The 15,934-nt window shown below is 51.7% G+C and overlaps 2 protein-coding genes across 3 annotated transcripts in view; one reads left to right on the top strand and one right to left on the bottom strand.

The window, feature by feature from the left end:
* Nucleotides 1-1,252, bottom strand: part of LOC138737397 (cap-specific mRNA (nucleoside-2'-O-)-methyltransferase 1-like) — a 71,371-nt gene extending 70,119 nt beyond the window's left edge. Inside the window, exon 1 of the mRNA XM_069888145.1 lies at nt 1,063-1,252. Within this exon, the coding sequence (XP_069744246.1) occupies nt 1,063-1,171 (109 nt within the window). The 5' untranslated portion in view covers nt 1,172-1,252. The remainder of the gene's footprint in view (nt 1-1,062) is intronic.
* A 90-nt stretch (nt 1,253-1,342) lies between these two features.
* Nucleotides 1,343-15,934, top strand: part of rnf8 (ring finger protein 8, E3 ubiquitin protein ligase) — a 30,987-nt gene continuing 16,395 nt past the window's right edge. Inside the window, exons 1-2 of one of the 2 annotated variants that reach the window (XR_011340860.1) lie at nt 1,343-1,678; nt 4,990-5,118. Coding sequence is in view for 1 of the 2 variants with exons in the window: in XM_069888022.1 (XP_069744123.1) it covers nt 1,490-1,678; nt 4,990-5,118 (318 nt within the window). In the remaining variant the exon portion in view is untranslated. The remainder of the gene's footprint in view (nt 1,679-4,989; nt 5,119-15,934) is intronic. The other variant, XM_069888022.1, reaches the window with a different exon arrangement.

Raw genomic sequence — 15,934 nt, 5'->3', positions numbered from 1 at the left:
GCCTTTCCCTCACCCCCCCCAAACATGGGGCCTTTCCCCCCCCAAACATGGAGCCTTTCCCTCCCCCCCCCAAACATGGGGCCTTTCCCTCTCCCCCCCCCAAACATGGGGCCTTTCCCTCCCTCCCCCAAACATGGGGCCTTTCCCTCCCCCCCCAAACATGGGGCCTTTCCCTCCCTCCCCCAAACATGGGGCCTTTCCCCCCCAAACATGGAGCCTTTCCCTCCCCCCCCAAACATGGGGCCTTTCCCTCTCCCCCCCCCAAACATGGGGCCTTTCCCTCCCTCCCCCAAACATGGGGCCTTTCCCTCCCCCCCCAAACATGGGGCCTTTCCCTCCCCCCCCCAAACATGGGGCCTTTCCCTCCCTCCCCCAAACATGGAGCCTTTCCCTCCCCCCCCCAAACATGGGGCCTTTCCCTCTCCCCCCCCCAAACATGGGGCCTTTCCCTCCCTCCCCCAAACATGGGGCCTTTCCCTCCCCCCCCAAATTGGGGCCTTTCCCTCCCCCCCCCAAACATGGGGCCTTTCCCTCCCCCCCCAAACATGGGGCCTTTCCCTCACCCCCCCCAAACATGGGGCCTTTCCCCCCCCCAAACATGGAGCCTTTCCCTCCCCCCCCCAAACATGGGGCCTTTCCCTCTCCCCCCCCCAAACATGGGGCCTTTCCCTCCCTCCCCAAACATGGGGCCTTTCCCTCCCCCCCCCAAACATGGGGCCTTTCCCTCCCTCCCCCAAACATGGAGCCTTTCCCTCCCCCCCCCAAACATGGGGCCTTTCCCTCTCCCCCCCCCAAACATGGAGCCTTTCCCTCCCCCCCCAAACATGGGGCCTTTCCCTCACCCCCCCCAAACATGGGCCTTTCCCCCCCCCAAACATGGAGCCTTTCCCTCCCCCCCCCAAACATGGGGCCTTTCCCTCTCCCCCCCCAAACATGGGGCCTTTCCCTCCCTCCCCCAAACATGGGGCCTTTCCCTCCCCCCCCCCAAACATGGGGCCCTCCCCCCCCCAAACATGGGGCCCTCCCCCCCCCCAAACATGGGGCCTTCCCCCTCCCACCCACCGTGTGGCATCTCTGTGCCGTCGCCCTCGGCGGGCTCGGATCCAGGCCTCCTGCGTCGGGTGGCCACGACGGGCACGGGAGCGTCCAAATCGGGAAACCGACGCTTCATGGCCGAGTTCGCGACGCCATGCCGTCACCTCTGACCCCCGGGCGGCCGCCAATGAACGGCATTCCCGAACACGTCGCACGTTGCCACCGTCAATCACATAAACCCCGCCCCGTGCGCTGTCAATCAGATGGACGACGCGCCATCACTGGTCATTCACCCGACCCCGCCCCCCCAACAGTCAATCACCAAACCCCGCCCCCACGACGGTCAATCACCAGAACCCGCCTCCCGAGGGAACCAACGGACGTCAGGGAGCCCACCCTCGAAAAGTGGGGGAGGGAGACGGCGCCGTGGCCAGGCGGGCATCCGTAGCGCTCGATGAGCTCGGAGCTTCATGCGTCGACCTGGAGGACGCGCTCTGTGGTCGATGCAGAGGTCCTGGAGAAGATGGCGACGGGGGAGGAGGTGGCTGAACGGCCCGAGCTCAGAGGGGACGGAGCCTGGTGGCTGCAGCGGCTCGGAGGCGGCTCCCCGGGGAGTGGGCTTCTACTGCGGCCGGGAACACAGGTACCAACCCGAGAGGGGGGGTTGGGGGGGGGTCTGCGGTCCTGAACCAAATCCGCCCCCCCTCCCCACCAAGACTGTAGCCCGGGACAGACCCCACATCACCAGGACTCTACCCCAGGACAGACCCCTCCCCAACCAGGACTCTACCCAGGACAGACCCCTCCCCAACCAGGACTCTACCCCAGGACAGACCCCTCCCCAACCAGGACTCTACCCCAGGACAGACCCCTCCCCAACCAGGACTCTACCCCAGGACAGACCCCTCCCCAACCAGGACTCTACCCCAGGACAGACCCCTCCCCAACCAGGACTCTACCCCAGGACAGACCCCTCCCCAACCAGAACTCTACCCCAGGACAGACCCCTCCCCAACCAGGACTCTACCCCAGGACAGACCCTCCCCAACCAGGACTCTACCCCAGGACAGACCTCTCCCCAACCCGGACTCTACCCCAGGACAGACCCCTCCCCAACCCGGACTCTACCCCAGGACAGACCCCTCCCCAACCCGGACTCTACCCCAGGACAGACCCCTCCCCAACCCGGACTCTACCCCAGGACAGACCCCCTCCCAACCCGGACTCTACCCCAGGACAGACCCTCCCCAACCCGGACTCTACCCCAGGACAGACCCCTCCCCAACCCGGACTCTACCCCAGGACAGACCCCTCCCCAACCAGGACTCTACCCCAGGACAGACCTCTCCCCAACCAGGACTCTACCCCAGGACAGACCCCTCCCCAACCAGGACTCTACCCCAGGACAGACCCCTCCCCAACCAGGAATCTACCCCAGGACAGACCCCTCCCCAACCAGGACTCTACCCCAGGACAGACCCCTCCTCAACCAGGACTCTACCCCAGACAGACCCCTCCTCAACCAGGACTCTATCCCAGGACAGATCCCTCCCAACCAGGACTCTACCCCAAGACAGACCCCTCCCTAACCAGGACTCTATCCCAGGACAGACCCCTCCCCAACCAGGACTCTACCCCAGGACAGACCCCTCCCCAACCAGGACTCTACCCCAGGACAGACCCCTCCTCAACCAGGACTCCTCAACCAGGACTCTACCCCAGGACAGACCCCTCCTCAACCAGGACTCTACCCCAGGACAGACCCCTCCTCAACCAGGACTCTACCCCAGGACAGACCCCTCCTCAACCAGGACTCTACCCCAGGACAGATCCCTCTCCAACCAGGACTCTACCCCAGGACAGATCCCTCTCCAACCAGGACTCTACCCCAGGACAGTCCCCTCCCCAAACAGGACACTACCCCAGGACAGACCCCTCCTCAACCTGGACTCTACCCTAGGACAGACCCCTCCCCAACCAGGACTCTACCCTAGGACAGACCCCACCCCAACCAGGACTCTACCCCAGGACAGACCCATCCCCAACCAGGACTCTACCCCAACCAGGACTCTACTCCAGGACAGACCCCTCCCCAACCAGGACTCTACGCCAGGACAGACACCTCCCCAACCAGGACTCTACCCCAGGACAGACCCCTCCCCAACCAGGACTCTACCCCAAGACAGACCCCTTCCCCAACCTGGACTCTAACCCAGGACAGACCCCTCCCCACCAGGACTCCACTCTGGGACAGACCCCTCCCCAGCAGGTCTCTACCCTGGGGCAGACTCCTCCCCAGCAGGACTCTACCCCTGAGCAGACCCCCTCCCCAGCAGGACTGTACCCCAGGGCAGACCCCCTCCCCACCAGGACTGTACCCCAGGGCAGACCCCCTCCCCACCAGGACTGTACCCCAGGGCAGACCCCCTCCCCACCAGGACTGTACCCCAGGGCAGACCCCCTCCCCACCAGGACTGTACCCCAGGGCAGACCCCCTCCCCACCAGGACTGTACCCCAGGGCAGACCCCCTCCCCACCAGGACTGTACCCCAGGGCAGACCCCCTCCCCACCAGGACTGTACCCCAGGGCAGACCCCCTCCCCACCAGGACTGTACCCCAGGGCAGACCCCCTCCCCACCAGGACTGTACCCCAGGGCAGACCCCCTCCCCACCAGGACTGTACCCCAGGGCAGACCCCCTCCCCACCAGGACTGTACCCTGGGACAGACCTCCTCCATGGTCAGGACTCTATCCCGGGACAGACCCCACCCCTCCAAGACTCTACCCCGGGACAGACCACTCCCCGCCACGACTCTACCCCTGGACAGACCCCTCCCCACCAGGACACTACCACGGGACAGACCCCTCCCTGCCGGGACTCTACCCCGGGACAGACCCCTCCCCACCAGGACTCTACCCCGGTGTTACCCAGGGTCAGACCCCCTCCCCAGCAAGACTACCCCGGTGTTACCCTGGGACAGACCCACTCTTCTTCAGGACTCTACCCCGGGACAGACCCATCCCAACTAGGACTCAATCCTGGTGTTACCCAGGGACAGTCCCCATCCCCGCCAGGATTACCCCGGGACAGACCCCTCCCCACCAGGACTCTACCCCGGGACAGACCCCTCCCCACCAGGACTCTACCCCGGGACAGACCCCTCCCCACCAGGACTCTACCCCGGGACAGACCCCTCCCCACCAGGACTCTACCCCGGGACAGACCCCTCCCCACCAGGACTCTACCCCGGGACAGACCCCTCCCCACCAGGACTCTACCCCGGGACAGACCCCTCCCCACCAGGACTCTACCCCGGGACAGACCCCTCCCCACCAGGACTCTACCCCGGGACAGACCCCTCCCCACCAGGACTCTACCCCGGGACAGACCCCTCCCCACCAGGACTCTACCCCAGGACAGACCCCTCCCCAACCAGGACTCTACCCCAGGACATACCCTTCCCCACCAGGACTCTACCCCGGTGTTACACAGGGACAGTTCCCTCCCCACCAGGACTCTACCCCGGTGTTACCCAGGGACAGACCCTCTCCCTTTCATGACTCTACCCCGGGACAGACCCCTCCACTCCAGGACTATACCACATTTACCCAGGGACAGACCCCTCCCCACCAAGACTCTACTCTTGTGTTACCCAGGGACAGACCCCTCCCCACCAGGACTCTACCCCAAGACTGACCCCTCCCCACCAGGACTCTGCCCCGGTTACCCAGGGACAGACCACTCTCCCTCAGTGACAGATCCCTCCCCACACTCGTTCTCCCACCTTCCTCACCCAGCCTCCACGTGCTGCTCACTGTCTCTCCCCTCCCTTTCCTCACCTCATCCTTCCTTATCTGTGTCCCTCCCCCTCCTTCCCTCCCCCCCCTCTCACTTGTGCTCCCCTTCCTGTTTTCCTGCTCTGCCTTTCACTGGCTGCTCTGTCCTGTTGCAGGTGACCCTGGGCCGTGGGTTGGGTGTCACCTACCAGCTGTTGGCCAAGTCATGTCCCCTGATGATCTCTCGCAACCATTGTTCATTTTTCCTGACGTCTGACGGCGTGTGCACAGTTTCCGACAATCAGGTGTGTGGCTCGTCTTTCTGCTGTTTCACGTTACTCACTTGGAATTGTTTCAATTGCACCTCTCTCTGTCACATTCTCCGTTCATGAGGGAGGTTGTCCTCACCCTTTGGAACTTCCCCATGCCCCTGCCGTTGTCTGATTTCCCTGTGCACCACTCTGCCATTCCATCATGAGGTGATCCATTCTTCTACCCATCCCCACTGCCCGGACTTCTCCCCATAACATTTGTTACCCTGACTATTCAGATCTCTATCAATCTCTGCCTTAAATACATTGAACATCCTGGCCTCCGCTGCTGCCCGTGGGAACAAATTCCAGACCCACTTTACCCACTTGCTGGATAAAGATGTTTTTCCACATCTGTGCCCTTCAGTCCTGAAGTTGTGCCCTCTTGTCCTGGACTCTTCACCCGTGGGAAACACCTTTCCCCCATCTACTCTGTCCAGGCCTTTCAACACTCGAAATGCCTCCACACCCCATCCCTGCCTCTGCCCCTCGAGATAATGACACGAACATCGCATTCACCTTCTTCACCACTGACCCAACCTGGAGGTTCACCTTTAGGGTTCCCTGCACAAGGATCCCAGACTCTTTCCTCCTTCGAATTTGGAATGATCTCCCCATCCACAGAATAGCCGGCCCGTTTATTCCTTCCTCCCAAGTGCGTGACCATTCACTTTCCAACACTGTGTTTCTGTCAGGATTAAAGGCGAGGTTACCAGGCAGAGGGAACCTTGGTTTTCGAGGGATATTGGGGATCTGGTTCGGAAGAAGAGAGAGGTGGAAAACAGGAACAGGCAACACGGAGCAAATGAGGGACTTGAGGAGTAGAAAAATTGTAAGAAAAACCTCAAAAGAATCAGGGTCAAAGAAGACATGAGGTTGCTTTGGTGACAATATGAAGGAAAATCCTCAGGGTTTCTACAGGTAGATTAAGAGCAAAAGGATAGTCAGGGACAAAAGGGTCCCCTTGAAGATCAGGGGGTCGGCTTTGTCCGGGACCAAAAGAGATGGGGTAGATCTTAAATGGGTTTTTATCATCAGTTTTCACTCAGGAAATGGGAACAGAGTCGAGGGAAGTGAGGAAAACATGGAACTGACACAGATTAAAGAGGAGGGGGTGCTTGCTGTCTTAAAGCAAATAAGGGTGGATAAATCCCCAGGGCCTGACAGGATATTTCCTCGGGCCTTGAGGAAGGTTCGTGTAGAAATTACAGGGGCTTTGGCAGAAATATTTAAAACTTCCTTCTCCACCGGTGAGGTTCCGGAGGATTGGAGAGGAGATCACGTTGTTTAAAAAAGGCTCCAAAAGTAATCTTGGAAAATGCAGGTGGATGAGCCTGAAGTCATTAGTGGGTAATTTATTGGAAGGTGTGATCTAAGAGATCAGATATACAATTATTTGGATAACCAGGCACTTCTTGGGGATTGTGAACATAGCTTTGTGAAGAGTAGATCATGTTTAACCGATCTTAAAGAGTCTTTTTAAATATTTTTATTGTTTAATAAAGAACCTATACACACAAAAATCTAGTGAATGACATAAGCCATATCATAAACTTAACTTGCTTAAACTGTAAATCGAAAACACAACAATATTGAAAAGGAAAAAAAAGGAGATATCCTGGCCACTGGGGGGGAATTAAAAAACATTAAAACCTGAGACGACAACAATCTACTTTCTTTTAAGGTATGTTGTAAATTATATTCCCTTATATAAAGGAAGGGAATTTGTACTTCTCTAACATCATCTTCATTTTCTGTAATATAATCAATGTTTATAATTCTCAATTAAACACACATTTATCTAATTTGCCTCTTTAAAAAAAACCCTATAATCCAACCCCTCCCTCAGGGAAGGACGTACACTGTAAACGGTCAGAAACTGAGGAGTGCAAAGGAGCAGAGAGACCTAGGGATACAGGTACATTGTTCCCCGAAGGTGGCGTCACAGGTGGACAGAGTTGTAAAGAAAGCTTGAGGAATCTTAGCCTTTATAAATCAAAGTATTGAGTATAGGAGTTGGGATGTTATGTTGAAGTTGTATAAGACATTGGTGATGCCCAATTTGAAGTGTTTTGTGTGGTTCTGGTCACCAAATGACAGGAAGTATATCAGTAGGATAGAAAATGCAGAGAAGATTGACTAGGATGTTCCCCGGACTTCAGGAACTGAGTTACCAGAAAAGGTTCAACAGGTTCGGACTTTATTCCCTGGAACAAAGAAGAATGAGGGAGATTTGATAGACGTTTACAAAATTATGAAGGGTACAGACAGTGTTAATGAAAGTAGGGTCTTTCCACTTAGATTTGGAGAGATAAATACGAGAGAACATGAGTTAATGGTGAAAGGGGAAAGGTTTTGGGGAACTTCTTCACTCAGAGAGTAGAGGGGTGTGGACGAGCTTCCAGCTGACATTGTGGGTGAGGACTCGATCTTTAGTTTTAAGAATAAATTGGATAGATACATGGATGGGCGAGCTCTGGAGGGTTATGGAATGACAGCTGGTCAATGGGACTAGTGGAACAGTGGTCGGCCCAGACTGAAAGGGCCGAATGGCCTATTTTCTGTGCTGTAATGTTCTATGGTTCTAAATGAGGTTAACTGATATAAATAACAAGCATATGAATCAAATGGCAACTCCAGGAATCAGTCAGTGCATCCCTGGGGCATCCAAACACCTTCATTCTTTAAACTGTGATAATAATCCATGAAGGGATTAAACAGGTAAGTTGTCATATCATGTAACCATTGAGTGTGAGTAGACGGGCCTGCTTTTTCCTTTTCATCCAAATTACCCGTCTTGCTATCAATGAGGTCACCGTTCAAATTTGCTTTTGAGTTGAAGTCAAAAACATTTCTTCTCGAGAAAAACCAAATAAAGCAATTGAAGGGCAAGGTTCTAATTATATCTTAAAAATCACTGATAACATTTGAAAAACGTTTTTTCCAAAAATTTTCTAAACAAGGGAAATCCCAAAACATATGGATCAATCAAGCCTCAGAATTTTTCAAGGAGGTTACCAGGAAATTTTGACAAGGTCCTACATGGGAAGTTGGTCAGGAAGGATCAGACGCTGGGATTCATGGTGAAGTAGTGAACTGGATTCGACAATGGCTGGACGGGAGAAGCCAGAGAGTAGTGGTGGATGATGCTTCTCAAACTGGGGTCCTCAGACTGGATCAGTGCTGGGACCTTTGTTGTTTGTCATCTCTATCATTGATCTGGATGATAATGTGGTAAATTGGATCAGCAAGTTTGCAGATGACACTAAGATTGGAGGCATTGTGGACAATGAGGAACATTTTCAAAGCTGCAGAGGGATCTGGACCAGCTGGGAAAATGGGCTAACAAATAGCAGGTGGAATTTAAAAACAGACAAGACTGAGGTGTTGCATTTTGGCAGGACAAACCAAGAAAGGACGTACATGATAAATGGTTGGGACCTGAGGAGTGCGGGAGAACTGATGGTTCTGGGAATACAGATGTATAATTCCCTGAAAGTGGCGTCACAGGTGGACAGGGTGGTAAAGAGAGCTTTTGGCACATTGGCCTTCATAAATCAAAGTATTGAGTCCAGGAGCTGGGATGTTATGGTGAAGTTGTATAAGACATTGGTGAGGCCAAATTTGGAGAATTGTTTTGGTCACCGAACTACAGGAAAGATATCAATAAGATAGAAAGAGTGCAGAGAAGATTGATTAGGACGTTGCCTGGACTTCAGGGACTGAGTTACAGGGAAAGGTTCAACAGGTTAGGACTTTATTCCCTGGAGCATAGAAGAATGAGGGGAGATTTGATTGAGGTATTTAAAATTATGTGGGGGACAGACAGAGTAAATGTAAGTCGATGTTTTCCACTGAGGGTGGGTGAGATCCAAACCAGAGGACATGGGTTAAGGGTGAAAGGGGAAAAGTTTAGGGGGAACATGAGGAGGATCTTCCTCATACAGAGAGTGGTGGGGGTGTAGAATGAGCTGCCAGCTGAAGTGGTGAATGTGGGTTCAATTTTAACATTTAAGAAGAGTTTTGACAGGTGCATGGATAGGAGGAGTATGGACTGGGTGCAGGGAGGTAGAATGAGGCAAAAGAAATGGTTCAGTTCAGACTAGAAGGGCTGTAATGTTCTGTAGTTCTCAGGTTCCAGATCACAATCAGTGAGGATTGGTAAGAACATCTCCTTCACAATCTCCATTAGTACCGGAGCACCACAGGGCTGTGTTCTTAGCCCCCTGCTCTAGTCACTTTACATCTACAACTGTGTGGCTCGGTACGACAATAACACCATATACAAATTTGTTGACGATACCATGGTAGTGGGTTGTATAAAGGAATTGGACGAGTCATCTTACAGGATGGAAATTGAACACTTGGCTGAATGGTGCACCAACAACAACCTTGCATTTAATGTCACCAAAACTAAGAAGTGGATTGTTGACATCAGAAAGGAAAAGCCAGAGGCTTTCGATCCAATGATCATTGGGGAAATCAGAGGTAGAGAGAGAGAGCAAATTTAAGTTCTAGAGAGTCACTCTCTCGGAGGGTCTTTCCTGGACCCAACACACCAATGGCATCATGAAGAAAGCTTGTCAGCGCCTCCATTTCCTCAGGAGTTTGTGGAGATTTGGGATGACACCAGAAACCCTCGCTCATTTCGACAGAGCTGTGGTGTGGAAAGTGTGCTGACCGGCTGCATCACGGTCTGGTTCAGGGACACCAATACCCCTGAGTGTAAAGTCCTGCAAACGTCATGGAGACAGCCCAGGACATCACAGGTAAAAGCCTCCCCACCATTGAGAACATCTCCAGGGAACGCTACCGTCGGAGAGCAGCAGCTATCATCAAGGATCCACCGCACCCAGCACACGCTCGGTTCTCACTGCTGTCATCAGGGCCACAAGACTTGCACCCACCAAGTTCAGGAACAGCTGCACCCACCTCCCCCCATCAGACTCCTCAGTCAGGGCCTCGTTTCTGAACTTTATTGATTTTGTTTTTTATTCTTGAGTCTGGAATTTTGCCTATAAGTGGTCACATTTTGCCTCCTCCACAGAAAGAAGGATCTCAGGGTTGGATGTGATGTTTGTACCCTGACAATAAATCTGAAGATTTGGACAAGATCAACAGGGGCCTGGGGCTCAGAGCAACGATTGGGCAGCTGAGAAGTTTGGGCTGAAAGAAAGCAAGTGTCTTGGCCAGGACAGGCAGGGGTAAAGCAAAGTGTGGGGGAAGCTCCATGGTTTAAACCACGTTGATTTCAATGCTGGAGGTCTGGCAGGGGAAGTCAGGGTGGGTGGAGTGACTGCGTTGTTATTGGACACATGGATTAAGTGCTTGAGGACAAATCTTTGGGGACCAGTGACCATTGTTCGATGAGTCTGAGGCATGGAGCAAGATGGGGCAGAGTTGAAATTTCCCACGATTAAAGGGGAAGGGGTTAGGCCGACTTGGGAGGACAATGAGAAGAACTCGCTGGAGTAAATTGGAAAAGGTGGCTTGAAGGAAGAGGAGGGTTAGGAAAATTGGTTTTTTAAAGTGTATTGACGAGAGTCCAAGGCCTGCATGTTACAGAGTGAAAGGCTGGACGTGCAGGTGTGGGGAAGTCTGGATGACGGGGAAATTCAGGCTGTGGAATGGGGAAAGGGGCAGGTGGCATCATCTGGAGGAGCTTTGAGGTGAGGAGCAAGAGATGGCTCTCCCTGATGACGTTGAAGATGAGATTTAATCGGGATGGACAAGAAAAAAGGGTTAACCAGAGACAAAAAATGGGAGCCATCCATGGTCATCTCTGTGGGAGCGACAGGTCCTGAACGAGAACTTCTCTGTCTGTGTGCACTGTGGAGAAAGACACGAGGCCGGGGGAACTTGGAGCAGTCGTGCCTTGACAACAGTCGGTTTATATAGTTGAGGAGGTGCCTGATGCCTCTGAATGTAGACAGATCTGGACGTGATCAGATATATCCAAGGACACTAGGGGAAGCTGGAGAGGGGATTTAGGAGCCGTCATTCTGTACAGGTGAGGTGCCAGAAGGTTGGAGGGTGACGAATGTGTGTGTATTCGAGAAAAGCCTTGGAACTCCAGGCCAGAGAGCCGAACATCTGTGGGCGGTGTTACTGGAGAGCGTTCTGAGGGAAGTGATGTACCTGCCTGGGGAGGGATAATCAGCACAGGTTTGTAAATGCGACGAGTGGCTGCGATGTGACCAGGAAGGTTGATGAGGGAAGTGGTTGTAAACATTGTACCCTGTTTTCTGGAATTCAAGCAACCGGCAAAAAAAAACAAGGAAAATAAATAGGTAAAAAATGGGAACGTTTAAATTTGGCACGCCTCACTGTTAGTTCACCAATCATGCCACATACAATCTCAAACTACCGGAAAATGCACTTATCCCTCGTCGAGCAATCCCCATTGGTGCCAGATCCAGGGGTCGACTGTATATGGATCTCAGCGAGGCCTTTAATAAGGTTCCACATGGTTGACTGTTCTGGAAGATTGCACGGGATCCAAAGTGAGGCAGCAGAATGGACAGAAAATTGGCCGAGGGTGATGGTGGAAGGTTGTTTCTCGGACTGGAGGCCTGTGACTAGTGGTGTGCCACAGGGTTTGGTGCTGGGCCCACTGCTGCTTGTCGTCAACAGCAGTGATTTAGATAAAAACATACGTGGTGTGATTTGCAAGTTTGCAGTTCATTTATTTTCACCTTGCTATATATAAAGACAAAACATTCTCTCTGGGCCATGGTGTACACAGTCCATAATAATCAGATGTACTGTACACCTAAAGATAAAATTTAAATTCAAAAATATAAACATTTTGGGATGGTTTACTTGGTTACAGGATATGGGTCATCAGTCCAACAGATTGTGGGAAGAAGCCATTCCCCAGCCTGGCAGCCCTGATTCTGATATTCCCTGATGGTAGAGGGTCAAAGTTGCTGTGTGCTGGATGGAAAGGGCCTTTTCTAATTCTTTGAGCCCTATTTAAGCTATACTCCCAGTGAATGTCGTCAGTAGAGGAGAAGGAGATCCCGGTGATCTTCCTGGCCATTTTGACAATTCTCCATATTGATTTCTGGTCCAATGCTAGGGCAACTGTACACCAACTGGGCACTCTCAAGTGGGCTTCTATAAAATGTTTCCCAGCTGGGACCAGTAGTCATGCCCTCCTCGGCCTCCTGAGGACGTTCCTGACTAATGAGGTGTTGTGGTGGGTCCTGAAGATGTGGCACGGAATTCATTGTTTTCTGGCTTATAGGTGCTGACTCGCTGTGTTACATTTAAAAACTGGTGCAGAAGAAGAGAAAAATGAGGCCGGGTCTATGGGTCATTGTCCATTCAGAAATTCTGCTGGCAGCGGGGTAGAAGCTACCCTTGTTCCACCAAGTGCTCATCTTCAGGCTCCTGGAACTTTTCCCTAACGGTAGCAGAGTGAAGGGGGCATGGCCTGGGTGGTGGGGGGTCCTTGAGGAAAGAGGCTGCTTTTTTGAGACACTACCTCGATGAAGACTAATGCCTGTGATGGCGCTGGCCAAGTTAACAATCCTCCATAGCCTGTTCCTGTTCTGTGCATTGGTCCCTTCGTACCAGACAGTGATACAACGGGCCAGAATGCTCTCCAAGGTACACAGGTAGAAATTTGCAAGTCTTTGGTGACGTACCAAATCTCAAATTCCTCATGAAATCTAGCCGCTGGCAAGATTTCTTCATAACTTCATCAACATGGAGGCCCCAGGACAGATCTTCAGAAAAGTTGACACTCAGGAATTTGAAGTTCTTAACCCTTTCCCCTGCTGGCCCCTCGATGAGGACTGGTTCAAGTTCTCTTGATTTCCCCTTGCTGAGGTCCATCCCCAGTTCCTTCGTTTTGCTGACGTTGAGCACAAGTTGTTGGAGTTACACCATTCAACAAACTGATCTATCTCCCTCCTGTACAGTTGGGTATTAGCCCACCCTCTGGTGGACATCATGACACCCACATCTTGATGTCACCCTTCTGTTAGTCTAATAGAAGTAAAGGATGACAAAGCATCACATCCCTGAGTGTCTTCATTGTGTGAGTGCATACACAACAGTGGCGAGGAGGAATGAAACAAACCCTATACATACTCCATGCACCAACCATGAGAAAGAAAACAACAGAAGAAAGGTAGAAAGCAATGACTTAACAACCCCAACAAATTTCCACCAAAAGATCAAGGTGAAAGCACGCCAAGATGGCGGAGGGAACGTTCAGGGAATTCAACGAAGTAGAAGAAAGTTGGGATAACTCCGTAGAACGGTTTAATCACTACTACGTAGCTCACAATATAGTGGAATGTCCAGTAAACCGCAAACGTACCCTCTTCCTCAGTACAATGGCCCTCCATAGACAGAGACATTGAAACAACAGTAAGAGAATGCAAAATATGCCGCAAGCCAAAAGCCAAAGCTAACCCATGGAAATAGCCACCCAAACCCTGGCATTGGATTCATGTCGACTTCGCTGGACCATTCATGGGTGAGACTTTCCTAATAGCTGTGGAAAACCATGAAGCTTCTAAAAGCCTCCTGGACTCACAAAATCCCAGATTTCCTATTGGGATACAGAAACATGCAGCATTCTACCACAAAACGCAACCCAGAAATACTAATGTTTGGCTGCATCCTGCAGACCAGGCTGTCCACAGTTCGTCCAGATCTGGGTCTCCAATGCAAAATACATAATCACCACAAACCTCACCTAAAACTTTGGAAGTGGGCGAGAGAGTTCTGGAACAAGATTATAGACAATATAAAAACCCATGGGTGGTAGGAGTAATCTTACAAACATTGAACCCCTGTTCTAGAGGGGGACAGATAGTGAAATTGACACATTGACCAATTACGAGCATTGACTGACACTAAGGTCCATGAATTGCCTCATGAACTGGAGGAGGTGGAACCAGACCTGCCATGGCCTGACCCAACCATCCCACCCCTCAAGCCGAGGTGGGGGGGCAGAAACGGTCGTGGAGCCAAGGAGTTCAGTAACTGAGACACGCAGCCAGGTGGGCAGCGAATATCTACGGGTCCTAAGCAAATCAAGCTGAGGCGGTCCAAAAGAGAAAGAAGACCACCTGAACACTTTGAGGACTACGTGCCCAGATTATTATTAAATACTTTTCCTTTTATAATTATAATTATTACAAAATTATTCTAATTCTCACTTATAGTCCTGGGCCCAATGTAATCTCATTAGTTCAAAGGGGCCAGCCAGCATTTATCTTCCATGGGGGGGGGGGGGGAAGCATTGGGTATAAGCCCACCCTCTACTGGTTATCATGATGCCCTCTGATTCGAACCAACTGGGGTCTTCTGATGGAAAAGTCAAGGATCCAGTTGCAGGGGGGATACAGAAGCCCAGGATTTGGAGCTTGTTGGCCAGTGCTGAGGGAATGATAGTGTTGAAGGCTGAGCTGTAGTCGATGAAGAGTAGCCTGATGTACTTGTGGCTATTGTCCAGCTGATCCAGGGCTGGGTGGGGAGCCAGTGAGAATGCATCTGCTGTGAAGCGATTTATATAAATCTGAGTTTTCTGACAATTCTCTTTCTGTGCATAGATTCCTGCAATAGTTGAATGTCCCTAAAATTTCTCCTAATAATCAACTTTTATTAGAAGCTCCAATTTCAGAGATGGAAATTTTTAGAGCAAACTTCTCCCTCAGAATAGCAGTGTCAGGTCTGGATGGTTGTACCTTTGAGTTTTTAACTCTTTCACCAATATACTCTATGGTTCTATGTCCAGAATCATCTCCTTTGAGTTTTTATCTCTTTCACCAATATACTCTATGGTTCTACATCCAGAATCATCTCCTTGAATCATCTCTTTTTGAGTTTTTAACTCTTTCACCAATATACTCTATGATTCTACGTCCAGAATCATCTCCTTGAATCATCTCTTTTTGAGCTTTTATCTCTTTCACCAATATACTCTATGATTCTACGTCCAGAATCATCTCCTTGGTTTTGCGGACATTGAGTGCAAGGTTGTTGTTGTGACACCTTTCAACGAGCTGATCCATCTCCCTCCTGTACGCTTCCTCACTGCCATTTGTGATTTGTAGGCAGCATTTGAATTGTGCCTGGCCACACATTCATGGGTGTATTGAGAGAAGAGCGGTCAGTGACTTACCAAGCGTTCTTGGGGTGGGCCTGTGCTGATAATCAATCAGGAGGAGATGTTATTACTGATTCGCACCGACTGGCCTTGCGAGGAGGAAATCAAGGATCCAGTTTCAGAGGCCCAGGTGTTGGAGCTTGTAGACCAAAGCTGAGGGAATTGTCCAGCTGATCCAGGGCAGGATGGGCCGAAGGGCCTGTTTCCATGCTATGTGACTTACTCCAGACAGAAACATGGCTGAAAGATGGGGAAAGCTGACAGGTCAATGTTCCAGATGGGATAGATGGACAGGTGAGAGGAGGGGGAGGTGAGGAGAGGGGCAGCTTGCCTTTTTGATAAGGGTGTTGGGGATGGAGCAGTGTAGCGGTGTGGGCCACACTCGGAACCAGAATAGATTGATCACTTTGGACAATTGGACTCCACAGAGTCAACAGGGATTGAAGAGCAGGTTTGCAGACTGCAGATCATGGGTTAGTATGGTTGGGTAGTCCAACTGGGAGACAGTGAGGGCCCTAGCAGAGGGGTAACACTCACCTGCTCTTCAGTGTGTTGCAGTGGGGAAATGCTTTGAGATCATTAAGCAGATCTCTGTGGGTTACAGCATGATGGTGTGCTGACCTACGCCACCCTCCATCATAGCAATCTAACCCTTTCCTCACTCGCACACATTTTTCTTCC

This window comes from Narcine bancroftii, chromosome 6 (genome assembly GCF_036971445.1).
Source record: "Narcine bancroftii isolate sNarBan1 chromosome 6, sNarBan1.hap1, whole genome shotgun sequence".
NCBI classification, from domain to species: Eukaryota; Metazoa; Chordata; class Chondrichthyes; order Torpediniformes; family Narcinidae; genus Narcine; species Narcine bancroftii.
This window is presented reverse-complemented; position numbering and strand designations above follow the sequence as displayed.